At 53.1% G+C, this 26459-nt stretch overlaps 1 protein-coding gene across 24 annotated transcripts in view; it reads right to left on the bottom strand.

The window, feature by feature from the left end:
* The window catches only part of PHLDB1 (pleckstrin homology like domain family B member 1), a 108290-nt gene that overhangs the window by 17031 nt on the left and 64800 nt on the right, over positions 1 to 26459 (bottom strand). For 9 of the 24 annotated variants that reach the window (XM_024207331.1, XM_024207325.1, XM_024207324.1 and 6 more), the window contains 14 exons: positions 20689 to 20985; positions 20115 to 20255; positions 19352 to 19489; positions 18019 to 18117; positions 13181 to 13309; positions 10380 to 10535; positions 9866 to 9976; positions 9158 to 9247; positions 7712 to 7834; positions 5930 to 6067; positions 4238 to 4417; positions 2643 to 2798; positions 1038 to 1154; positions 624 to 726 (listed from right to left, as the gene is read on the bottom strand). In XM_024207331.1, the coding sequence (XP_024063099.1) occupies positions 624 to 726; positions 1038 to 1154; positions 2643 to 2798; positions 4238 to 4417; positions 5930 to 6067; positions 7712 to 7834; positions 9158 to 9247; positions 9866 to 9976; positions 10380 to 10535; positions 13181 to 13309; positions 18019 to 18117; positions 19352 to 19489; positions 20115 to 20255; positions 20689 to 20985 (1978 nt within the window). The remainder of the gene's footprint in view (positions 1 to 623; positions 727 to 1037; positions 1155 to 2642; positions 2799 to 4237; positions 4418 to 5929; positions 6068 to 7711; positions 7835 to 9157; positions 9248 to 9865; positions 9977 to 10379; positions 10536 to 13180; positions 13310 to 18018; positions 18118 to 19351; positions 19490 to 20114; positions 20256 to 20688; positions 20986 to 26459) is intronic. The other 15 variants (XM_024207342.1, XM_024207343.1, XM_024207346.1 and 12 more) reach the window with 13 other exon arrangements.

The following is a 26459-nucleotide window of genomic DNA, read 5'->3' as shown; positions in this document are numbered from 1 at the left end:
GTACATGAGGAGAAAACATAGGCTCAGCTCAGCCCGAGTTGCAGAAGCTCCCCAATGGATTTGAATTCGGATTCCCCCAACCTGGGCTGGGTACTTGCTGAGTTTCTGGTAACTCCAGCCCAGGGAGCGAGAGACCCAGGACCATTCTCACAAAGAGACAATTTCTCTTAAGCCAACCCTCCCTCCACAGGCAGATCGTTGGGAACCCTCCCTCTCCCTCCCCCTCTCGATTGTTTGCACCACCAGAGCCTCCTGGGTTTGCGATGCACAGCCAGACTGGATCATGGTCTGGGCCTGCATCGTTCAGGAGAGCAGAGTAGTAAAAGCTCCAGGCAAAGAGGCAGCCACCAGCTCAGGGAGTGGGTGTTTTTCCTCCTCCCAATGCATGAGAAAGGTCCTCGGAGTTCCCCAGACGGGATGTCTAATGAACCACAGCTAGCAGTAACACATAACGAGCAGAGATATTTGTGCAGGACACAGGACACAAGCAAGGGCAGAGCAACCCCAGCTCCCACAGAAACTACTCAGCAGTTTGGAGCATCTCGGTAGGAGCATCTCCCTTCTCACTCCCTGGGCAGGTTGAATCCCACCCCCTGTGGGATGCCCTTGGAGCAGGAACTTACCCTTCTGCTGCAGGGCCAGCTGGCGTTTGGTCTCGATGTCCTGCAGTGTGGCTGCCAGGTTCCGTGGCAGGCTACCTGTGCCATTCTGTGGGTGCAGGGGACCCTAGGGATGTGAAAAGACAAGGATGAAGAAGCCCCTGTGGGTTGTGCCCCCGTGGGATGCCCAGTTCCCGGCTCATGGGCTCAAAGTGCAGTAAAGGGCCTTAGCTATAAACAGTCTGGCTGATGGAGATATTAACAGATCAACCTGCTGTACTGCTGTGAAAGGGCGTCAAGTCAGGGTTCCAGACTGTGTCTCCCAACTATCTTCCTGCAGCCCAAGAGCCCAGGACCCCCAAAGTCAATGGATTGGAACAAGCCCCGCCTTTGGGGAATGAGTGACAATGCTGGTACTGCAGCCCCCCGAGCACATACCTTTGGGGAGGAGCTGCGTCCCAGCGTGGCCACACTGAGCTGCAAGGATGATGCAGACCCGCTCTTTGTGCGTGGGAGGGTGCTGCCGGTGTCGCTGTCCATCTTAGCACGATAGACCTGGACACAAACACAGACATGACTAAAAAGGGCAGATGAAGGGCACAGCACACAGGACCCTGTGGACTGGCTGAGGCTTAGGGAGAATTGATGGTTAGCCATCAGCATCCGTAACAGAGACTTATGGCATTTGAACCACTTCAACCCCTAAAGGGGCAGCAAGAGGGGAAAGGAGCCCAAGTAGCAACAGGAGGATAAAATGGGATCTGATAAGATGGCAGCCTGGATCTACCTGAAGGATCTGCATCTTTTCAAGATGTAAGACATGTGCAGACAGCAGCTGACGGAGGGCCCAGCTTGCTAACAGCAGTAGAGTTAACGCTAAGAGTTAACGGGTGTCCCAACCTGGAGCAAAAGGAACTTCTGGACTCAGCAGCTGAGCTTCTGTGAGCTGGACTCATTGAGAGTGAGCATAGAGCCCATAAGGTTGTGTTCAGTCACCTCTCTACAAACCCGAGTACAACCTCCACAAAGATGGAAAGGCACATGCACAGGTACAGATCACGGATTCAGACTTTCCCAGTGCTGCTCCTCTGATTCCTTTGCAGAGCCCCAGGCACTAAAGAAGCTTGCTGCGGCATGCAGCGGACTTGGACATGGGAGGGTCAGCTCTCACTTCCTGGGGTTTGGTGCCTGGGCCTTGTGGTATACTGAGGGGGCCTTTTACTGCGGGGACTTCTCTCCACACTCATTAATGTCATTCAACAGGTTATTGTTCCTCAGCTGAGATCAAGGGCTGGGCTGGAACCCAATTAACTAAAGGGGCTGTAACCTGAACCATCAGTTCCCCAAGGGAAAATCTGCATGAGCAGCTATTGCGACAGGTCTTACACTGATAAATAATCCATTAAATTCATTCTCACTTGGCACTGGGGCTCACAGACTTGCAGTGGAGTAGCTAAAAGTGAACTACAAATCATTTCATTACTTTGATTCTGTGTTCTGTGGAGACGAGTCCTAAATTACACAAAACAGGGCAGGGAGAGTCTCTTTAATGCGTCTGTTAAGCACTATGTGCCGGCATTACATGGCATAAATAATAATAAATACTTCCCTGAGCTGATAATTCTCCCCCAAAATCGCCAGTTGCAACATTGTGAGAGTAACGGACCCAGCCAGGCCGTGGGAAATCAAAGCAACAACCAACTTCTGGGTCAAATCCACTGCGGGTGCGAATTGGCTCCATTGATTCATGGGAGCTAAGTCAATTGACACTAGCTGGGAATCTGGGTCACACTACCTATGTCTTCCCACCATCCCAGCCGGTTTTGGGAAGGGACTCAGAACATCCCTAGCTCGGAAACTCCCTTATTGGGTGATCAGTCTCACTAATCTAACTGGCTGAGTCCAGCTGCAGCCAGCCTTGCTGCCAACAGCCCCCTCCCCAGGCACCTCTGTGATCCCAACCCTGCAGCCTGTGAACACCCAAAAGGCCATAACTGTCCACCCCTGCAGGGCCCGGAGGTGGGAAGTGGGTGGGGCAATTACCTGGAACAGCTTTCGAGAAGAGTGAGCTTTAGCAGGAAGAGGAGGAGGGGAGGAGTGAGGAGAGGCAGGGGAGGAGGCCTCGAAGCGAGCCATGTACCACTTCTCTAAATCCAGGGCAGAAAGCTGCACTGGGCCCCCCTGAAGCTGCTTCTCCATCTAAAGAGAGAGGGTGTGAGAGACAGGAGGGGAGGGAAGGAGGATGAAACAGTGAGAGAATGAGAAACAGAGAAACCCTGCACCATCCCTGCATGCTCACACCAGGGACCTGGATGTGGGGAGAGGGAAACAGAACCCAGTGCTCCCTACAGCCCACCAGGGGCCCAAACTGGCTCCACCCCCTTCTTCCTGGGAATTAAAACATGGGACCCTTCATCTGCAGCCAAACCCCAGCACTGTGCTGACAACAGCTCCACGATCTTCCACCCCCAACCCCATCATCAAGGAGCGAGAGCAGCAGGCACTAATGTGAGCACTGGAAAGCCACTCAACCCCAGTCTGCATGGCTTACAGTGAAACCATCTAGATGTGGCAGGAAAGCCCGGTGGGAGCGTTGTGAGTCCTCACAGAGGGGCTGAGATGAATGAAAGGCAGCAGGGGACACAGGCAGGGAGGGGACGCACAGCACCAACACTTGCAATGGGAGCTGTGCAGACAGCTACTCCTGCTTAACCCTGGAGCTGCAGCAAAGCAGAGCAACCGTACAGCAGGGTCGAGGTTGGGATGGAGACGTGTTCTCAAACCGTCCTTGAACCCAGGAGTGTTGGGACAGATTGTTCTGAGTAGATACCCACGGCTTGGGGCTCAAAAGGGTGTCATTCCTTCCCCCTCCACTCATGGTATGCTGCAGGGCTCACAAGGGACCCTGCACACACAGGAAGATGTCAGACATCCCTGGCATAAACACAGTCCTAGGCCATGAACTCTCACCACTTACCAGTCCTCTTGCTGGGTCTGCTCCCCTTTGCTGCCAGTCCTAGCTCCTCCTCCAGCTGAGTGTTGTGATGAGGGCACTGGGCAGGGCAGGGGAGCAGCACACAATTCTGCTTTGCAGTGAGAGAAGGAACCTGGGGATCTCAGCCTGTCTCCCTCACCCTGCGGACTGACATGGCAGTGCAGGATTCTTGCTTGTGGGTCAGAGGCCCCGGAGCCCCACATCTGCCTTCCCTTCTGTGGCTGGACACCCCCCACCCACACACAGAGCACCTTGCCCCAGGGGTGAGCCATGCTGCTCCCTCATCACAGCCAAATGAGAGCTTAACATTAAATCAGTCCTGAGGCTTTAGAGCTGGCGAGAGGGGCTGGTGTGGTGGCACTGGGGAGGGATCATGCAGTAGGACCAGCTCTTCCTCTGACCCATGTGCATGTTCTGCACTGCGAGGGATCAGCCTCCATGGATAATTCAGCATTTGCCAAGGTCGCCAAGGCAAGCTAACGTGCCGATGATGCTAGTGGTGTCTGTGCTGGGCATGACTCCATCCCAGGCCAGAAGGGATCACTATTGCCTGGCCGCCTTTCTCTGGGACCCATCCCAGGCACACAGTGTGGGGGTGCTGAAGCCCGAGGGGTGGCAAGAGGGAAATGCAATGGACACAAACCTCAGCAGAGATGAAGGAAGAGGAGAGAGGTGGCGCAGGAGAAGGAAGGCAGCCTGCAGACGAAGCAACTTGAGGGGCGAAGCCTGAAGTGTGATGGCCCAATGGGGAAGCAGGAGGGGCCAGCCCTAGGTCAGCTCTGACATTGCCCAGAATCCCTGAGAGCTGGTCAACAGTCACATACTGGGGCAGAGAGAAGCAGCAGAGTGAAAAGCGGAAACAGGACTAGAGCAATGAGAGCCAGACAGACAGAGAGGTGAGCAGGCAAGGACTTCAGCAGCCCCAAAGCCCATCCCAGAGGAGGTCATCACAATAGAAGAGTTTAACTTCCTGACAAGCTGCAGAGGTTTTTGGCTCAGCTCCACAGAGCAGCATCAGGAACAGCTGCTATTTGCATTGAGCCCAGCTGTCACCCGCTCGCCTGAAGGTCTCGCAGCACATTGGAAGTGGCACCTGCATAAGCTCTGCTGGGGGAGTCACTTTACTTCTTAATTTTGGGCAGAACTATTATTGCTCCTGGGACTGATAGCACCCACTTGAGCCAGAGAGAGGCCAGGCTGGCAGTGTGTAAGGCTCCCCAAGCTGCTCTGCCAAGTCACCTCCCTCCTTAGTTACCTCAGTGTCGGGCTCCCCCCACACGGCTCTGCCGATGCCCCTCAATCCTGACCCGCAGCCCCAAAGCTACTCCAGCCATTCAGCTGAGACTGTCTATGCCAAGCTGAATGGCCGTTTTGTAACAAAGATCTAATTCAACCTAAAGCTGATCCCACATATCTCACTTGCAGACCCCAGCAGCCAAATTCTCCGTAGGGGAATTCCACTGAGAACAGGGAGGGACCTTGCCCCAGGTAGCCAACTTCAGAGGACTAAAGAGTTAACTCATTCACCCCACTCCCCAGCAATGTTCCCTCTAATTTTTTACATCCATGTGCAGAATGAACTTTGATATGTGCACCAATATGGAGGTGATGTGTGGTGAGGGGCCGACGGGTTCGGGGTTTGGGAGGGAGCTCAGGCCTGGTGCAGGGGGTTGGGATGTGGAGGGGTGAGGGCTCTGGCTGGAGGTGCGGGCTCTGGGGTGCGGGCTTTGGGCTGGGGCTGGGGATGAGGGGTTTGGGGTGCAGGAAGGGGCTCAGGGTTGGGGCAGAGGGGTTTGGGGTGCCGGCTGCCTCGGGGCTGCGGCAGGGAGAGAGGAAGCCCCCCAGCCCTCTCTCACCACTGCAGTTTGGGGCCAGGGGAGAGGCCCCTCTCCCTGGCAGCTCTGAGGCTGGGGCTGGGGGAGAGGTGCCTCTCCCTGTCTGCATGTCCCTTGATACCTGCTGTGCAGCCACGCAGCTTAGAGGGAACTTAGCCCCCCAGTGCTGTCTACGAGTCTAAAGCACTCTATTTTACAGCATAAGAGGAGAGAAATCCCTAGTCGCCAGAAATGACCATTTCAGCTTCCCTCACAAGTCAGCATGAATTCACTGCCTGTTCAGTTGCAGGCCAGGGGGATGCACCAAGCCAAAACCAATCTGCTCCAGTAAGGAGCATTGAGGGAACCGGAGATGGCAAGGTGGCTCCATCCCTTGCACCAGCCTGACCCATCTTGAGACATAAGACAACCTTGCTCTCAGTGTCAGCCACTAGAGTACAGGCTTTGCTACCCAGCCAGAAACAGTGTAAGCAAAACTCAGCATGCTCAGGAGCAGGTACCTCATTGGCTGCAGGAGGTACAGCAAGCAAGAAAGAGAGTGGAGCAGCAGCAGTGGCAACAGCAGAAGCTTTAGTGTCCTGGCCAGGGCCGTACACATTGCAGTAGAATCTGAAAACGTCAGACAGCCTCATGGACTCCTAGAAATCCACGATGGAGAAGGGGGAGAATTAGACGCATGCACTGGTCCCATGGCACAGCAGTAAAGCTCCACACGTGCTGCCTAGGCTCCCTAGTGCAGCTGGCTGAACGATTTTACATTCCGACTTCCTCTTCCATAGAGAGGGGCAGCATGTGGGGACTACAAGTCCTAGCGCTGCAGGGCAGGACTTGTCATCCCAGGAGTGCCACTTGGATGGGGGCAGAGCATGCTGGGACTTGTAGTCTCTGAAAGTTACACTACTGTGTAATTGGCTTTATCTTAGGCTGTCTGGCTGTCCACAGAATAGGAACCTCCCAACCTTCACCACCATGGCGCACACAGCCATTCGCCTTTAGGCTGCTGCTTTATTTCCACTAGAGCTTGAGGATTCCCTAGTGCCACCCGCTGGTCGCCAGCCCTCCTGTTCTCTCTCTCCTGGAACTTGGAGGACTGGGCCAACGGCAGCTTAGCTGCATTTAGTGCCACCTGGTTGCAACGTGCCCACCTGAGACAGTTTGAGACAGGGAATCTGGAACTCCTTTGGCATCTGAATTAGCATCTGATCCAGAGGGATCGATAGATGGCCTGCTTCGGAACATGTGGTAGGCGGGTGGGAGAAGGGACCGCATGCTGCTGCTGCTGCTGCAGTACTCAGTCTATAATGGAGCTTTACTGCACACACCACACAAAACATCCACATGCAACCCCACCATCAGAAGGGCCCAACATGCTCCACTCCAGCACCACGGGGAGACAGCAGCAATGGGAAACGCAGCTCTTGGGATACTGGCCCAAGGAAAGCAACTAAATTAAGAGCAATTGATGGGTAGGAATTGGCATGTGGTATTGGAACAAGCTCCTCCCTTACCAAGTAACACAGCAAAGGGGATGGGTGGGTCAGTGCAGACCCCGAGACCCATCCACAGTGCCCCCTGCTGTCGCCAGCCAGACAACGCAGGTGATAGGGTGAAGCATCTGGCATCTGTTGCCAAGCATCATTAATAGAAATGTTTGATAAAGCCCCAAACTGTTTAGACACTGGCAGCAATTTGCAATTAAGAATCCCAACCTCTCCTGCCAGTTGGTTTGGAACCGGTTCCCAGCTCTCTCACTATTTCTAAATCAAAGACTTTGATGCTATTTAAAAAAAATAGAAAACAAACAAACAGGCAAACAGAAGAAATTAAAGGGATGTTGTTGGGGAGCTTTAGGCTTGCAGTCTGCGGAATGGGAGGGAAAAACACGTACAAGGCATTTTGTTGGGATTTAAGCCACACTACAGTATGGTGCCAATGCAAGTGAACCAGGAAGCCAAACTGTCTAGAAACGAGAGCTGTGCAGCTGAATGAAGTTTAAAGAACATCAACTGTGAGGAGTGTTAGTCCCAGGTGTTTGAAGGTGCATGAGAAATACGTGATTATTAATCTGATGGTGCCCTGTTAGTGAGCCTTTTCCATGCCTATCTCAGGGGGCCTAAGTCACTGATGGCAACACAAGCCAATTTAAGAGATCTGCTGGCCTGCCTGTCGACTGAATTATTTACAAGACCCTGATAAGATGGCTGCACATAGCAGTCTGGCCCCATTCTGTGCAGGGGAGCGGAAGCAGTGAGCAAGCAAGCACGTGCAGTTAGTCCCGTTACCTCTTGCATCTTGGGGTAAGAGTGGGCGGAGAAAGGACCTAAGGAAGCACTTGCCCCTAGCAGGGGATTCTGGGGTTTAGTTTCCTCTAACAGGTCATAAGGCTCTGAGATATGAAGTGTTTCCTGTTGGAGGGTAAAGGTCATCAGGGCAAAGCAGGCACAGAAACAGCGAGATCAAAACAGCACAGAGGAATCCCTCCCCAACTGAACAGCCTCAGGCAGAAAGCAGGGACATCGCCTAATGGAGCCTCCAGCCAGCCGATCCCTGCTGACAGAGCACTGCAGCTTCATGGCACAGCCTTACAGAAGATTGCACCTTGCAGACCATCTCAGTAGCAGGACTGAAGGCAGCAGGCATCACATATCCCATGGCTGGATTGTCACAGCTCTGCCCTTGGGAGTTCTAACTACAGGAGGGAGGAAAAGGGTCTGTGCCCTCCACAGTGTAGAGCCAACCCTCCCTGGAGATGCTCCTAGTCTCCACATCAACACACTCACAACTTACACCCACCTGGCTACCAATTCCAATCATGCACAATATGGCGGAGTCTGTGGAAGGGCCAGCCGGCCACTAGCTCACTTTGCCCCTCCCCAGAATAAAGGTACTTAATAAAGTTGATGGTGGAGGGGGTAACGGGCTAATCCCCTCCTCCCATGCTGAACACCTTGGTATGTATCATCAGTGAGAATCCTGGGCACCTGCACAGAGCCAGTGCCACGCTCTTCCCCTGGCACATGGGACAAGGATTCGTGACATGGGACTCCAGCCCCAGCTAGTGCTTGCAGTCCCCGCTGAGCAATGGGATGTACCGAGAAATGCTCCTGCAGCCATGCAAGATTTCCATGAGAACCCCCATCCTCACACATGCCATGCACTCTTGGGCTACGGGATGCTAGCCAGACCCTAATAGCACAGACTGGTCTGGGGGCTGTGGTGAGTTAGCCAAAGGCCACCCCCCTTTCAGGTGTCCAAGGCAACACATACCCAGGGAATGATGCTCTGCTCCCAAGACTGGATCAGGTTCCTCTCCCTGCCAGTGTTTGGGGCCAACCAGGTAAGAACCAGTCTCTAATCTCCATGGTGCATGGCATGACTAGCACACCCAGCTAACGGCAAACCCATGTGTGAAGGAACAGCTCCAAAGCGGAGGTTAAACTCTGGTTCCACAGTGTTGGTGGCTCTGCCCCCGGGAGGGTCTGTCAAAGGGAAACAGGATCCCCACTGCAATGAGAGAGCGAGCCCTCTCCAGCTGACAGGTGTTTTCATTGTCAGGGCACTGGGACTTTCAGGCATTTGTGCCAACAATCACACAACTCTGAGCACTGTTTACACCTCGTGGAGGCCAGAGGCAGGGGCCCATCGAGGCAGCTGGAGTCCCAGGAAGGCATGGCACTGCGAAGGGAGGGCAGGTCTAGTGACTAAACATCCCTCTTCCCCCTAGTTACCTCTTTGAGCGCAGATGATGTTTTGGGGAAGCTCCTGCCGCCAGTAACAAGATGGTACCGTCTCTCCAGGGAGACAAGCTTCTCTTTCTCCTGAGTGCACAGCAACAAGGAGAAAAAGGGTGATAGCAAGAGAGTTAGTGGCTGTCCTGAAAAGTGTCCTAAAGTGAGGCCAACACCAGGGCAGCCACAGAAACCACTAGGGCCCTTCCTGACAGCACCCACATTGACAGAGACCCATATCGTTGAGGTTCCTGCTAAGATCCATTCTTCTCCCAGCCACATGCAGAGGCAGCTAGTGACAGTCACACGAGTGGCATTAGCCCAGCCCCAAGCAGAGGGGTTCTCAGCCCTCTCCCTATCACTAGGTGAGCCTGGGGCAGGGTGTACAGCTGGGATCCCAATTGGGGTCAGTGTTTGGATACAGGCCAGCTGAAAAGTCTGGGCTCAAGGTGGGAGGGACATGACAAGCCGTGCCAGCACAGTTGCCCTCTCCATTTCCAACAGGCAATGTGTAACGTGACCCTTTTGCTGGAGAGCAGAGCACGTATGCTACATGGACTCATTTGGACTTGAAGGACACAGCAGTGCAGAGACAGGGTCCAGCCCCCCAAGGCAGTGCACTCTGTTAGTGAGTGTGCCTGGCCTGGCACACACTACTCCAGTGAACCCCTTTCCCCCTCTCCATCCAGCATGGTTCCAGGATGTTACCTTCTGCAGCAGCTGCAGCATGGTATTCTTCTCCTTGGCAAGGCGCTCAGAGTCCTGGGCAGCCTGGAGCCGGATGTGATTGGCCTGGCTTTCCAATGCAGCCACCCGCTCCTTAAGGAAAATAAGGCAAGGGTGAGCTGGCACCAGGCCCTGCAGGACAGCTTGGGAAGAAGTATCAGTCTGGGCAGGTATTTGGAGCCCCTCCATCCATTCCCAGAACAGGCACAGGGCTGGCTTGGGGCAGAGAGAGAAGTGTGCGAGGAGACAGTGCTCGGGAGCCAAAGGGCTGTTGTGAGCACAGAGACAGCACAGGGCCTAGGGCATTAAAGGAAGGGGCTGGGCTAGGAGAGGAGAGCAGACCAGAGCAAAGCTGGGCCGGGGAGTCCTAGGCTAAGGTGGGCTGGGAGGGGATTACAGACAAGCCAGTTTCCCCCTCACTGCAGTGGACACTTCTGGGACAAGGGAGAGCCCAGGCTCCATAGCCTTTGCCCAAGGTCCAGGGCCTGCTCCCCACCTTCCTCTTGGCGATACTGCGGTGGCACTCAGCCTTGCTCTGCAGGAGCTGCTGGCTCACGGTCTCACGCTCCTCCTCCAAGCGACTCTCCTTTTCGAGCTGCTGGAACTCCAAGTCCTCAAACAGCTTGGTTTCCGTCTCCAGGGCCTCTGCCTCCTTCAAACACACAACCATGGATGCTCAGCACTCTCTGAAACAGAGATGCCTCCCTGGTAGCAGGGCCTCCCTCCTCTCCCCCATGGCACAGGGACTGCTCTGACAGGAGAGCAGGTCACTGAGAAAGCAAGGGGCAAAGCTCCATTTGCTGCAGCAGGAGGGAAGCTCTACACCTCCCTGTTGCTTGTTGGGAGGCCCAGGGGCAGTGCACAGCTGGTGGCTCTGATTGAGCGCGTCATGGACCTCCTGCTCAACAGGGACGTGCAATCGTGCCCAGCCCAGGGACCTACCCAGGCAAGGTCTCCTGCTCCACACGCACAAACTCTAGACAAGAAGTGCATTCTCCCTACCAGTCTCGCTGGCCCGACCCATCCTCCCACAGTGCTGCAAACCTATGTGATACTCACACACCAGCAGAGAGAAGTCCAGCCCAGAGCGTTCCCTGCCGACTACGGCAGCGGAAGAGAAAGAATAGCTTTGGGTAGGGGATAATGTGCAGGGCCCCTGCACCATGGGACAACGGGAACTTGTGATCTGCTGGAAAGAGGGTCAGGGCAAAGCAGTCTTGGCGGGGGCTCTGCACAGCCCACTGATCCTTGGCAGCAGAGATTCAAACAGCAGATTTGTTCCCCTACCTTTTTTTTCTTAAAAGTTACTTCTATGAAAGGTGCCAGCTGGGCACTCAGTGGGCATGGATTAGTGGGGCTGTCGAGCTGGGGTTACATGAAGGTCTCTCACTAACATAGTTAGTATGGCCAAGCCAACAAGTTAGTGTGCTCCAGGGATGTGACCACGTAGCCCAGAGATGGACGAGACTCACAGCGTTTGAGCTAGATCACCTCCTGGACAGTGCAGAACTGAGCTTGGGGCAAGAACCGTTTGTTTTATTTCGTTTTAAATGTGGATGGCATCTCCTGGGCAAGTGCGGATACAATTCAGGGTTTGTAAATTCTACACTAACAGCAAGAGCCTTTAGTCATTATGTTATTAATTAAACAAGGTTTTGTTTGGATGTAAACATCCCTCTGCAACTCTTGCAAATCCAACAGGAGCTGGGGCACAGGAACTCGAAAAAGAAACTGACCAGGCTAGCTTTGCTGTGTAGGAAGCAAGAGGCAAACATTGCCTTGGGGAAACAGTGCATCTGATGTTTTAAATCCTTTACATTCCAGTCACTCTGGCTGTTAGTAACAAGCTGCAGAAGTTAGAGTTAGGTTTTAGCTTGGTTGGGATTTTTGCATTTTATTTCAAATACCTATTTTTCAGCCTGACCGTGCCCCATTTCAGTGAAGAATTTTCCCATGCAAACCCTTTAGCATCTATTTAGTGGAAACGGCCTGTTCAGTGTCAATGGGGAGACATTGATTTCCTGCTCTACATGTCACTCACTGCATTAGACATCTGCTGAGTTCCATTTTAAACTGGACATAGGTTTTCAGGCTGGGATTAGCTGTGACTCCTGCGGGGACCAGGAAAAAGGCTTTAATTTATTGCACTATAAGAGTTTGGCATAATAAAAGGACAATATTCCATTCCCAGGCGCTCCTGGAAAATCCCAGCTAATGGGAAAAAATGCTGCAGCACTGCGATATTGACATTATCTGGCCTGGATCGTATACATACATGTTCACAGGAAACAGCAAAAAACTGATACAGAGTTTAGTCCCTGAGGTGTGCCGGCCTCTCCTTTCACAGAGGCTGGATTAAGGCTAAAGTGGTGTGCAGTATCAGCGTGGCACCCAGGGGCTGGCCGCACCTGCATTTGCAATAGGCCTCTTCCAGCTCTACCAATGCCGAGGATCCTTGCTGCACGGCAGTTCAAGGGGCAGAGCAAGAGTTTCCTTTGGCAGGTCCAGTCTAAGTAATCAGGCCTAGGGTCTCTGAAATAGACATTTGTGCCTTTGCACCCTGGTGCAGACTCCTCTAGAGAAACTGCCCGAACAGAAACCCCACCGTACATCTCTGGGCCTCCAGCCACACAGGAGTCGTCCCTGGCAGAGGCAGGTGCTCAAGAGCAGCACCTAGATGAAGGATTTAGCTCAAGGAGACAAGTGTTGGGTGGTTGCCCATTTTCCATGCTTGATAGGAGTCTCTAGTCAAAATCAGAGCTGGCCAAGCAGCCAAATTGCTGGTTTCTGTTGGCGGGTGGGGGAAGGATGGGACTGAATTCACATCTGGGGACAGGCAGATTTGCTCCGGTGCTCAGAATTCCCCCTCCAGGCACTAATACAAGGGGGAGGCTTGCAGCACTTGCCACATTAGCGTCCCCCAGAGAACAGCAGCAGTGACCAGAGAAGCGGCCGGTGGAGAAGGAGGAGAGCACTAGGGAAAGAAACCTGCCCCTCCTCACTTGCTGCCAAGAGGAGAGGCTGCCATGAGGCGTTATGGCATTCGGAGACAGAGACATGTGGAACAGTATCAACAGCAGGGGAGAGTCACTCTGCAAGTGCTGGGGCACCAGCCAGCCTACATCCTGGGTGGTAAACTTACCAATACCATGGCACCTGGATGCCAGCCTCCTCCAGCCCTTGGTGTACTGCATTCAGTTTGGCACAAGGCCCCAGTGCTGGCTCAAGCTGGAGCTATGGGCATGGATGAGAGGGGGAGTGGGCAGTGATCCAGGAGGGTGGGGGTTAAACACTGACCCTTCTCATCTGGTCCTGTAACTGCTCCCGCATTGACTCAGGGCAGTTATCAAGCTGGCTCTTCGACTCATTGTAAAGCGCCTGGAGTTTCTCCAGCTCCTTCCTTTCAGCATCAACCTTTGCCCTTTCCTGAATCAGGGAAAAAACAACAAAACAAAACAAAAAACAAAACAAAAAAAAGAGAGAAAACACACTTCTCAAATCCGCGCCATGCAGAAGCTGGAGAATTAGACAGTGGCTCAAGCCAGAGAGAGAAGGGGGACAGGGGAAGGGCATGTCAAAGAGGCATTTTCCAAAAGATTTAAAAAGCAAAAGCAGTTGGCATCCAGGGCTGGACTGGATTAGAACAGTTATTGCGCAGGACTGGACCTCAGTCTCACGTCTCAACACAAAGGCTTTACAGAAAGCACATACCAGGCCCCTCTAGGCCTCGAGCCGATTACTGTTAACACAGCTTCATCATCAGGGATGATGTCAGCACAGCACTGGGAATGGCTGTGTCAATTAGGTGTCCTGCACAGCCTGTCATCAGGGGCATTTTCGTAGGCCTTACATTTTGTTTTAAGTAAGTCTCAGGAAGAACATTTTATAACAGATATTTCGAATCCAGGACACCATCAAATAATTGTAAAGCAGGTCAAATGTAGAGATGACACTACCAGTCAAATGTCCTGTTCCATAGACAGGGATATCCTGGCATTCTGGTTTCCTTATGGACAACATGAAAAACGAGAGACTAAGATCCAATCTTTTCTCAGTTAATACAGGTTCACTCCCTGGGTCCTGGGGAACATTTCAGGTTTTATTTCAGTGAGTTAGTGACAGAGAGGATATAAAGAGGACACTTGTCTCTGGCCTAAAGAGAGGAAAAAACAGGTTCACACCCCACTCTCCCACCCAGTTTAAATATGTAGTTGGCTTCAGTCCTGCATCAACATGCTGGATTTTCAGAGATGCTGAGTCCCCTGCAGTTCCTAGGGTTCTTTTGGGGGTTCTGCCAGCATAAAAATTGATGATAAAAACCCACTGTTCATGTGTCCTGGATTAACAAAGCAATGCAATGTAACCAATGAGAGCAGCACTTTGGTCTCAAGACGTCCGGGGGAGTTTATACTTATTTTATAGGTGGGGAAACTGAGGCAGACAGCAAGTGATTTGCTTAATGTCACACAGTGAGCCAGTTGGAGAACCGGGAAACTCTTGACTCCCTTTCCCAAGCAATAGCCCCATGACGATCCTTCCTCCCATCCTGCCCATTTTACCTCCACCAAATTGAATGGGGGAAACCCCAGACTGGATTACCCCTAATTTGGGGTAAATCTGCATCAAAACCCTGTAACGTGAGACTCTCTCTCATACCAATGCAGAATGATGAGACCAGTTAGTGCAAATTAGAAAGAGGAAATATGAATATTCCCTCCAATCCCTGCATTGTTTTCAAATCCATAGTTACATGAGACAACCCCTGGGACTCGCTGAGAAGTTGGCAACTGAATGAGATAACAACAGTGGCAGTAATTGCTTGGACAGGGCACAAGTGTCTATTTACAGGGTGGCACCAGCAGGGCAGTACGGAATATGTTACAAATGGTTTGAGCCATGAAGTTTGGACCCAAATTTGGATCTAAACTGCTGAGAAGTTTGGGATAGTCAGATTATTGCAATATATTATATTGTATTATATTATATTATATTAGTATTGGGCTCAAGACAGCAGTAACTGGATACAATGATCTGGCTTGTGTTATATAAGAGATCAGACTAGATGATTTAATGGTCCTTTCTGGTCTTAAAATATGAATGAAAGATCTGGGACTAGTTTGGGCTCAGCTCTAGCATTTATTATTTCTGGTTTTCGGCACCGAGTGCTGGCTACCTGGGCAACTGTTTTTAAAAAAAGTATGAACCTGTGACCACCAGCATTTACAACATCTACCTATGTATGGCAAAATGTTCTGTGGCATCTAGGGAATCTCTTATCTGAAGAGTCAGAAACAGAAGCGGATTACCCCTACCAACACTTTTGTGAGCGGAAGTGTTATGAAACCCACTTTATGGGTAGGTAAGCTGAGGCACTAACAAGTGAAGTGACTTGTTTCAGAACACAAAGGAAGTCAGTGGTTGAGCCACGAATAGAACCCAGCAGTCCAGACTCCCTGACCCATACTCTAAGCACTAGAAAGCAACCCCTCAGAGTATTTGCACCTTATAACTCTGAGTACCACCCCTCCATACAGTAACATGAGTACAGGCCTTGGAAGGCTGTGGGCTGTCTCCAAAACAGGAGATCCATGCTCTCCCCATCACACTCAGAGGCTACTAAATGGAGGGTTTGGGCTCATCTAAACAAGCTCCTGCAGTTTTCTAGGAAATCTTTAACCACTAATGTTATGCTTTTGGGGTCCAAATTTCCAGTGCCAAACATTGCCAGATGTCCTGCACTAGACTGATGTGAGTAAGGTTCATGACCACCCAGCATTTCAGACAACACTGTAATACCTATCTACACATGCGCATGCATGAGATCACACAATTCATTTCTATTCATAGAATAGAATTTGCCATACAAGCCCAGCTAGTTACATCCACTTAAGTCAGTTGCTTCTCAGTGACAATAGAATTCCTGGGCAGAGCTGTATCAAGTACCCTGCCACCTCCTCATCCCTGCAGTAGTCTGCTGCCTTTTAGCAATCCGCAAGCATGCCAGCATCCTCATGCCAGATGGCTTGTTTAACTTGACAAAGTGCTGCGGAGTGAGTCACGTCTCCAGACTGTGAAGAAACCCACATGCACTCAAGGTGTCTACTGCACTTCAGTGTGAAAGCCAGGAGGCTCATTTTAATCAGAGATGCCTCATTGCTCTGCATTGCAATCTGGGTCAGACTCACCCCAGATTGCAAGCAGAGTCACCACATCAAAGCCACAGGCAAAATCCTCCTTAGAATTAAGGAGCTCCCAGGAACCGTTAAATATACAGCTCCCAGTATGAAGTGGGGCATACTGGGTGCGGGGCACAGGGGCATCTCCACAGAACAGACAGACCATAATGAATGCTCCTGCAGAGGGGAGGGAGGTGGTGACCTAGAGAGTTCCAAGCTTGATTCTCCACTCCCTCACACCAGTTTTACATCACTGTCACCCCACATTTACACCAGGGCAGGTGGAATGGAACTACACCCTTCGTCTCTATGATACCTTGTGGCTACCAACAAGCCACTTGGCAGCAAATCCATCCCTGCTCCCCAAGGTGCTCAGCCTGCAACTAGCTCTCCATGGTGAAGCTCACATCAGCCCAGTTAGCCCCATGAAAGAACCCAAGAATACCTGCAGAGCCAAAATGTCACGCAGGATATTTCCTTCACCTTGGGGGGCGGGGGGGGGGGGTTAAACCATCAGAATCATGATGCAGAACAATGTAGGAGTAACATCCTCCGACGAGCTAACCCAATCCCCCTCTCCCTCTGCCAACTCCTAGCAAGAGGCCAGGAAACACTCCATTGTAACCAACAGAGACAGAGCATGAGACCCCCTATCAACATGAGAATCCACGTCAGTGCCACACAGGGTAGGCTACTAGCTACACCAGGAACTCATCTACACTACAATCAGAAGTGGGTCAAAGGAGCTGGTTACAGCTAGGCTAGAATGGGCAACTGTGTCCCCAAATTAACCTGGATCCGGGGATGCTATGCCACTAACAATTGGTAAGCAGTCACATAGCTGTCACAGAGAGGGTCTAATTGGTCAGAGGAGCAGCCAATGGGGCTGCTCACTAGTGAAGTGCATTTCCATGCTGCTCCCTCAGACCAGGGTGAATAAAGATCATGTAGGAAAGCTTCAATTCTCAACCCAAGTCAAATATCAAAGTCTATTAGCTTTGATTTTTCATCATCTTTTGTGTAAAGCAAACAACATTCCCAAAGGCACAAGTCCAGCTGCGGTTACTCTGACTGTCCCTAATGTGCCCCCTGCACCTTCTCCTCTGTCTGCACTATGTGATTAAATGTTCAGAAGGAAATTTAAAAACCAGGAACATTATGAACAGTGATCCACGTCTCTCTCTCACATGCTCCCACAGGGTTAATGGAAATCTGAATTTATACGAATGGGTGGATTTAGGTGCTAGTCCAGAAGCACTGATTCCTGGCCCAGGGCGGCTCAGAGGACGTGTCTCAAGGACACAGCATTGCTAAAGAACAGCTGCCCTAGTTAAGCCCAGGTGTTTGCTGTGTGCGCAAGTGCTGGAGGTTATGTGGGGCCCCATAGCATGCAGAGGCATGAGGGATTAGAGACATTTCAGAGTGGGCGCTGTTAGAGAGAGTTTAGTGCAGACTGATTAGGAAAGCGAAGGTTAAGACGGCAGAGACTTTGGGAGTGTGGTTTCTTTTAGTCACTCTCCTGACTCCATATGGAGCCGGTTGTTTCACTAGGAATGGTTTTTAAAAGGGCTGTAAAATTTAAAAAAAAACAACCCCAGCACATCGCATCTGTGCGGGAGGGGCTGCCTGCGTCCTGCCACTCACAGGCTTCACCTCGTCCAGCCTCAGAAATAATCACCAATGAAATGAATCAGGACCTGGTGCATTTCCAGCCATGGTGCCAGCATGGCTACACCCCACTGGGTTGCCATGGAGAGGACAAGGAGTGCACAAACATCCATTCACTGTGTGGGGCAGTACGGAATCCCTGGAGGGACAAGGGCAAAGGTTCTCAGAGAGCTGGACGGAGAGTGAAAGTTGATCTCACTGCTGGGAATGTGCTCAGCTCCCACTGATCCTTGCTCCACAGAGTGACGCATTCCAGCAAGCCTGGGACTGCGCTCCAGTGCAGCCAGTTACCTTCCTGCACGGGAATGGATCATCTCCAACAAGACTCCTTGAGATAGGTCCCTGTGTGGATATGCAGTTCTGAGGGGGCACCAGCAGAGGGTTCTGTTGCTGTGAAGGGCAGAAATCATCAGCAGGAAGGGGGGTTTTGGTGCAGTTTCTGATGGGAATGGGGGTACAGTTTGTCCTGCAGAGGTTATTGCAGGGGACATTCAGAGGTGAGGGTTGGAAGGTTGCCATGGGTACCACAGAGGAAACTGCATTCAGATCTCTTTCTGGAGTTGTGTGCGTTTCTGCATGGGTGTGGAGGTATTGTTTCCACTGTTAAGAAGCATGGAGCAAGCAAGACCCCAGATCTGGAAGGGAGGCTGAGATAATGGTCTTTGGAAGGTGAAGTCTGGCTCTTGTTCCCCCTCCTCTCCAGCGTTCTGGGAACCACGTCTCAGCCAACAAGTTGGGAAATTAATGACCCCATGGTGGCATCATGGTCAAAGCTGAATGATGCTTTAAATGGAGCGACATGAGGGTCTCCAGCAAGCTAAGCACTGCAGCTTCATCACCACTTGCACATGAGCACCTGGAGCTGTCGATTGGTGGGGCATATAGAGAACTGACAAACTCACTGCAAAACCTTATACACCAAGGCCAGTGTAGGAAGCAAGGGGGCATGATGGGCCAGTAACCCATGTGCTGCCCAGGTGAAGGCTGAGGCCAACAGAGAAAGCTCCAGAGATTGGCACCTTGTGGAAAGGTTCAACGAGTGCAAAGGTGACTCCCAAAGTGCACCCCAAGCACCGAAAGGAGCTGCCCTCCCCCACCAGAGCCCCAAGAATGGACAGTTCCAACCCCCGACAGGCTGACAAAGCTCCCAAGCCAGTGGCCAGTCTGCCCCAGGATCCCAGACAACGGCAGAGAGAAGGGAAATGCTCTGAGTAGAGGAAGTGCTGTCTCAAGCTGGCTGCAATAAATCCAGCCCCTCCTATCTGGGGACGAATGTGCCTGGGGCAGCCCCCTCCGCATGGAAATGGCACTTGAGATGCCCACCCAGGAGGTGATGGGAAACCCTTTGAGAAGGGGGGCCCAGAGGGAGATGACACAAGCTTTCTTGGGGACGGCTGGCCAGTGTGTGCAGTGCACAGAACCCGTGCCATTCTCCTCCAAGATCAGCGGGTGACCAGATGGGTCAGTCTCTTCGACATCGGAGCCAGAAGTATGTGCGCAGGGACAACACTTTCCAGCAGAGAGGGGACCTGAGATTGAGCAGCCCCTTGGGGGGGCTGTGGGGTGCACCCTGCACTCACTGCTCCAAGGCACAGACAGGGGAACTCTTAGCTCTGGGGTTTACCTTGTCCCGCTCCTTCTGGATGCTGGAGTCCAGCTCGCAGAGTTTCTCTTGCAGCTGCTGCACGATCTTCTGTTCCTGCTGCAGCTGTATCATTTCTGACTCCCGCTCCCCCTGCAGCAATGCCCGCTCCATCTCCGCCTAGGCAAACACAGCCATGTTACAGCAGTGCTGCCCATGCCAGCCCTCATCTCCCAACCTCACGGCAGGGCCCCCCAGAGGCACAGCAACACCTGGGTGGGACATGGCTCTGCTGGCAGAGATGAGCCAAGAAGGGCAACTGGATTTGGGTCAGGCCCAGATGGAGGTCAGGGCTGAGGCTAATGGCTCAGGTTCAATGGTTCTCAGACCTCACATGCTCTCCCCACTGGATCTCTGCTCCATCAAACATGGGAATTAGAGTCAGGCCCCATGAAGCCTCAAGTCAGAGCCAGACCCAACCTGTCAGGGGTAGTTCTGACCTTCCATTCTTTCCCCCCCAAAACAAACAAAACTTTAAAGGGGTCAGATTTAAGGCTCTGGTCTGGGTCCTTCCCCTGTCTAAGGGGAGTGGAGCCCGGCCAAAGCTCTCTAAAGGCAGAGTCCCACAGAACTCCAGAGAAGTGGGGCTGGGGATGCCGGATGCACTTACCCCAGCACTGTTCCACTCTGAACCCGCAGCCAGGGCCCTTCACCCCTGTCCAGTGCAGGGCTCCACCTTGGCCCCAGTGGGTGTCCTGCACCCTTCCCCCACACCAGGAGCAGTAGAAAGGGTTCCCCCCCCCACCTCATGAGCCGACTCCTGCAGCTGCTGCTCCAGCTCCTTGACATGGCTCTTGAGCTCATCCACGTGGCCCAGCACCCGCACCCATTCCTCCTCCAGCAGGGCAGCCTCCTTGGTCTTGGAGCCTGTCGAGTCCTCGTGCTGCTTGGGAGAAACGGTGATGTCACTGGGGGACTGCTTATTTGCTATTCACAGAGTAGGGAGTGCGCACATCACTTCAGCAAAAAGAGAGCCCTGCCCCAGAGCTCACAGCCACTCCCTCCTCTGACACACCCAGAAACTCATCACTGCCCATGCCCAGCTCGGGTCATAAGCACGTCTGAGTCCCCTGCAGCAGGGTCCCCTGCAGGACACGCCCCCTCTCCCCCCCCCCCCAAAAAAATACTCCACCCCCTCCACCTCAGGGCAGGTGCTCTCTTGTGCTGTGGGCCCCGCCCACACGCACTTTGTGGTACGTGCTCTGCGCCGTGCAGGGTCCCCCCCACCTCCTGGTGGGTGCTCTCCATGCTGGGCAGGCCCTGACCCCCCATCCCTCCTGGTGGGTTCTCTCCACGCACTGGGCCCTGCCTCCCCTCACCTCGTGGTGCGTGCTCTCTGTGCTGCTACATTCCTCCTTCAGATTCTCCTCATCTGATTTCTCCAGGCTCTCCCTCTGCTGGGGCCCTGTGGCCTCTCCAGTCTCCTCTATGGCCTTGCCAAGGCCCAAGGCAGCCAGGCTGGCTGAGCCCTTGGAGTGCCTCCTGGCTGTCAGGATGTTGATGGTGGCATCTCCGTCACTCGGGAAGTGCTGGTGTGAGTTGCCTGTGTCTGTGGTGCCATCAGTTCTGGTGTATTCCGCACACAGGTTCAGGATGGTCTCCAGGCGCTGGCGCTCCTGGGCAGGGGTTACAGGGAGGAAGGTGTGGGTGGGCTGCCTGCTGGGATGGGTCCTCACACAGATATGGGGGGGCCAAGCGAGCAGGAACTGGGAGGCATGTGAACCCAGGCCCCACTGTCCGGGGCTTTCCCCTCTTGCACTCCATCCCTGCATCACCCTATGACATCAAACTCCCTGAAGTGATACTTGTGTTGGACTAAAACACTGACCCCCACCCCTCGATCCCCTGCGTACTGGCCCTGTTCTTCCCACCACTGGATGAACACACAGCTCCCCATCACAAGTCTTGGCCCACCAGCTTGGGGTAGCATGCTGCATGGGACGAGGACCCCTGTGGGGAGGAGCAGGCAGGTTGAGTGAGACAGCCCTTTGCTCATCTGCAAGGTCATGGGGCAGGGTCTGGGCGTACGTGAGAAAGTGGCACTGGTTTAGCTTAAATTGTTTGTTAAGCCCATTTAGTTGAACTGTAGCAGGCCAGTGTGTGGATGCTCCGACTGCCATTTAGTTTAAACTGATTCCTAAGCAACTAAAGTTAAACTGAACTAAGTTTGGTTTAAAGCCAAAATAAGACTAACGCTCTTCTTCAATTGAACCAGGGACCTGAGACAATTGCCTATTGGTGCCAGGGGCTGTTTCAAGAGCAGGGCTTCTCCCAGGACTCGGATTTGAATCAAGGCAGTGCTGGCCAGAAGGGCACCTGGAGCGGTGAAGCTCAGTCTGAGCTTTATGCCTTGGACACTGAGAAAGCTCAGCAGCACAGCTTCACATAGCCCAGAGGCAGGCACCCAGAGTCCTCCTCTCCACAGGATGGGTGTGGAGCCAGCCTGCCTTGCCCTGCAGTGGGGATCGAAGGAGATATAGGTGCAGCCTCCACTGCTTTCAATGGAGCTCATCTAGCTGCTCCAGGACATCTGGGGAGGGGAAAAAGAAAACAAGGGAACCCCAACAAATGTCTCATCCTCTTCGAATCCCCCCAGAAAATCAACCCAGACACAGCATCCCACCTGCTTCTGGGGCAGCTGCTTCTGCAACAACCAGAGGAAGGGTTTGCTTCTGCCAGCTCCCTCCATGGCTTTTGTTGTCTGCTTCCAGCCCAGAATCACTGATTCCACAGCACTCTCTCTCCCATGATCTGAGCCCCCGGAGTCTGGCAGCATTTGCTTCCCACCAGAGTAGGAAACCAAGCAGAAGCCGGTGCCGTATTATTAAGGGGATGTTCTCAGGACAAAAATCATACTCTCATAGCAGGGATTTATCTACACTGCTAGTCACCTCGGGAAGCAGAATGCATGGACCCATCCCCTTCCCACCTCTCTCTGCAGTGTCCAAGGTCACCTGCAGCGTCTCAAGCTCTAGTACACTGCTGCAAATCACACCCCAGATGGGACCCCCTGTTTACAAAAGGTAAGCAATCCCCTCCCCCAAAAGAGAAGCAGCACCGAGACAAAACAGACTTGCCAGGACCAGTCAATTCCTAATCACAGTGAAGTGTTCAATCCCCTGTAGATCATGAGGGGCAGGACCGGGCCTCTCCAAGGCCCCACGAATCCCCACCTGGTGCCGAGGGACTTGGTTCCCATTCATTAACACACTCCTGGGAGGTGAGAGGACACATGTGTCTATCTAAAAGCCTGCAGAGCTCCCCAGATTTACCTGGGTGAACGAGTGGCCCCCTCGCTCATTAGTTACACAGTGTGCACACAACACAACCAGTCCTAGCACATTCTTGCCCCCGCCCTCTGCCAGATGTTGCTTCCTGACACTCCTGGCTCTGGGCCAGAGTACAGTGCTATTACTCACTCCAATGTACAGGAAAGGGAGGGACGAGGAAGGGTTTGTTTGAATCATTTGTTTCATACAGGTTAACGTGACCACATACCAGGTCCATGGAGGATCTGATCCCAGAACTCCAGGTTCTGAGTGCCCTGCTGTAACCACTAATCCATGTTCTGTCCCTAACTGGTACCTGTTCACGCTGCAAGGAACCTCCAGCCACATGGCACTTGTCTGGTATGCAGGGGACTGGGCTACCCCTTGAGGTGCTTTCCCAAGCAGTCCCATCCCACCACCAGGTGCCTGCAACCCCTTGTTACTACTTCCCAAGGCCTGACAATCCCAATCCCAGAAATTTATTCCGAAAGGTTTTTGGCCTCTACTCCTTCCCATCAGGCTGCTCCCATCGCCTGCCTGAGCGCATGAGTGACCACCTGCTTTGCAGACGCCAGTGCTGTCCTGTGAATCAGTGCAGGAGACTGCTAAGGAAGCAAGAATAGCTGTGTGTGCACATACACATATGCAGACACATACTCACAGCCCCGACCAGCTCAGTCTCACAGACAATCTCAACTGGTCTGGGAAGCCAGTGGCCTGATGGACCCACAGAGATACGGGTCACATGCCACAAAGGTGCCGCCAACCGTTAAACAGCCCTGCAAGTTGAGACGAAGTCTCTGAAGAGCCCAGATAGCAGACACTGGGCCTTGCCAGCTTTTTCCTTCGGAAAGGGATGAAAATCAGGGACTGATTGTACAGCAGCAGGCACCACACATAGCATCAGAGGGACAATGACGACCTCCCTCCCACAGCTCTGCCAGCGCCCTCAGTCCAAACCTGCAGCCCCCTGCTATTCCAGTCCTGGGACAATGACTGACAGGCCACAGTGCAGAGTGCGTTTAGTTTTGGCATAGCACAGCCGCGCAAGCACCCACGCTGCTCCAGGTGCATTCCCAGCCCAGGTAGAGCGAGGGAGGAGAACGGGGCAAAGGTCAGGGCAGAGCAATGAAAGGGAGAGGAACAAAGGAAAACCAGGGGTAATGGTGCACAAAAAGCCTTGCAGCAGCCTTTCCAACCTGCACTGACCCTGGCTAGAGACCGAGGGGGTGAACTGCAGCAGCCGCAAGAGAAGTGCTCCCCGTGGCTCAAAGGGATTCAGCACCCCGCTCACAGCTGCTCCTGCTAGCCCCACCCCCACATAACCTCCTCCCCTCAGGTCCATATACTCACAGAGGGATCCAGACCCACTTTCATGGTCCGTCGGATGTTCCCGCAGGGAAGCAATTCACCTTCACCCTCTCGCCCACCTGGATTCAGCACCACCCCATGCAGGGTGCCAACCCGCTGCCCCGCGGGAGACACGTGACCAGCTGGGAGTCAGAGACAGACTAATTACACAGACTCCAGCCCCAGGCTGGAGAGCTGCATGGCTCTCCACGCACACTCCACAGGGCTATTTCTGGACGGTGAATCAGGCAGTCTGAGTGCAAACGGCAGCTCCAACCTGAGTCAGTTCTGAGTAAACAGGGCTCCCTCCCCCACCCCAGCCAGATGCAGCCTGGGAGAAAGGATCCCCCATCCTCCTCTGAGTCTGGGTGAGGAGAATTATGGTCTTGTGGTTATAACACAGGACAGAGTCAGGACACCCGGTGGTATCAGGACACCTGGGTTCTATTCCCAGTTGTGCCGCTGACACAGACACGCTGCATGACGTTCGTCAAGACATACACCCTCCGTGCGCCTCAGTCTCCCCATGGGTGCAATGGCGGTTGATGATCCTGACCTGACTGGGCTGGGAGAGGCTGTGACAGGCTGGGAGACCTGGGAAAGCACTGCAGAGGGCAAAGGACATTCAAGAGAGGGATGGGTGTGGGCTCCACCTGTGGGCCAGGTCAGCTCCCTGTTGGGGGAACAGAGGGGATGGCCTCAGGCAGAAAGGCCCTGGATAAAAGAGGGGGATAGACACCTGCCTCTGACTGGTACCTCAGGAACCCATAGTGCCTAGCTGCCCCCTCCACAGCCTCAGCCTGGGGAGCCTGCACCAGGCACCTGATGGCCCCCTTGCACTGCGCTGGCCACCAGAAGGATTCACAAGGGGGGCAAGGGCAGCTTGCCAGGTTCTGGCACCTAGCTCAGCAGGCCCCATGCTTGCTTAGTCCTTAGGCACTACTGTAGCAAAGATGATTAATAATATTGGGGGTGGATGTTCAGGCCCAAGCACAGCCTGGCCTTGGGCGCAGGCTCTGGCAGAACCCCAACCACGCTGGACTGCCCCAGACATTCCTGCGCTCTGCTGCTGTGGATTCACAGGGCTGTAGGTGCTTTCATAACTACCTCCCTCCCATTCTGGGGACCAGACTACCTGGGGCAAGGACAACATCGGCTTCCCGCTGAGCCAAGAGACACATTTCAGAGTAGCAGCCGTGTTAGTCTGTATCCGCAAAAAGAACAGGAGTACTTGTGGCACCTTAGAGACTAACAAATTTATTAGAGCATAAGCTTTCGTGGGCTACAACCCACTTCTTCGGATGCAAGAGACACAGAAGGGGCTGGGTTAGGAAGCCAGGCCCCATGTTTGGAGTGGGTTAAATCTGAATATTCTCAGAAAATGGGGTGCTGCCCTCTGAGCTGTTCCCACAGCAAAGCAAGATGGATTCCCAGCACCCACCTGGCCCTCTTCCCTCTCGACCCAGCCGTCTGTGGAATCCCAGGCTCCCAACCCAGCTTTGCTCAGAGTGGAAAGTGCCTCCCTATAGCTGGGGCAGACAAAGTGCCCAGAAGCTCTCGCTCTCCTGCTAGGAGGGAGGGGGATATGCAGGAGCAACCTTCCCATCCTGTCTGTGCTGTGCCCGTCTCACCCCTTATGCCTCCTCCCACAACCTGATTCCTCCAGCCACTGCCTGAGGGTTTATGCACTCCCCAGCCCTACAGAGACCATCAACTCGCAGGTCAGAGAGAACAGGCGTGAGAGTCAGGCACTCCCCAATGTAGACTCTGAAGAGAGAAAGACAGCACATTAACAAGGGCGCTATAAACCTCCAGCTGGCACGGTGCCTCAGTGTTTGCTATCCCCAAAGCAGGGGCACCAATGGGCAGCTGAGGCATGCCATAAGCCTCTCCTGGGCTGGCATAATCATAGAATCATAGAATATCAGGGTTGGAAGGGACCTCAGGAGGTATCTAGTCCAACCCCCTGCTCAAAGCAGGACCAATTCCCAACTAATGAGGTACTGGGGGATGGAAGGACCATTCTCAGGGATGAGTCCTTAGGGCTGGAATGGGCCCCTAGCATGGAAGGGAGGGGAAATAAGGGTCTTACTGCAGTGCATAGGCAGCTAACTACTTTGGCACGAAGCTGGAGTCCCAGTCTGCATCCCCCTGAGTGCATACGGTCAAATCCTGAGGGCCTGCATTTAGAGAAAAGTCCTATACATACAGGCCAGACTGTGCCAGTCAATATCCTGTAGGCTCACACTGCACCCTATACATGGAGACTCAATAATACAACCCACAGGCCTTGTAGATTGACAGTTCACCCCACATAAATGCAGATCACTTAGCTTCATAACCTGCCAGCACTGTCCTGACTTGAATCCATTAGGTTCCCTGTCCTGTTATGATGGTTAATTGCACATTGGCTTCTGCATAATCCAGCTATCTGCATTCAGAAGGGAGGCCCAATCTCTCCAGATAAGCAA

Source organism: Terrapene carolina, unplaced genomic scaffold (assembly GCF_002925995.2).
Source record: "Terrapene carolina triunguis isolate 2854851 unplaced genomic scaffold, T_m_triunguis-2.0 Scaffold374, whole genome shotgun sequence".
NCBI lineage: Eukaryota > Metazoa > Chordata > Testudines > Emydidae > Terrapene > Terrapene triunguis.
The sequence above is the reverse complement of the archived record's forward strand: the minus strand, read 5'-3'. Positions and strand labels throughout refer to the sequence as shown.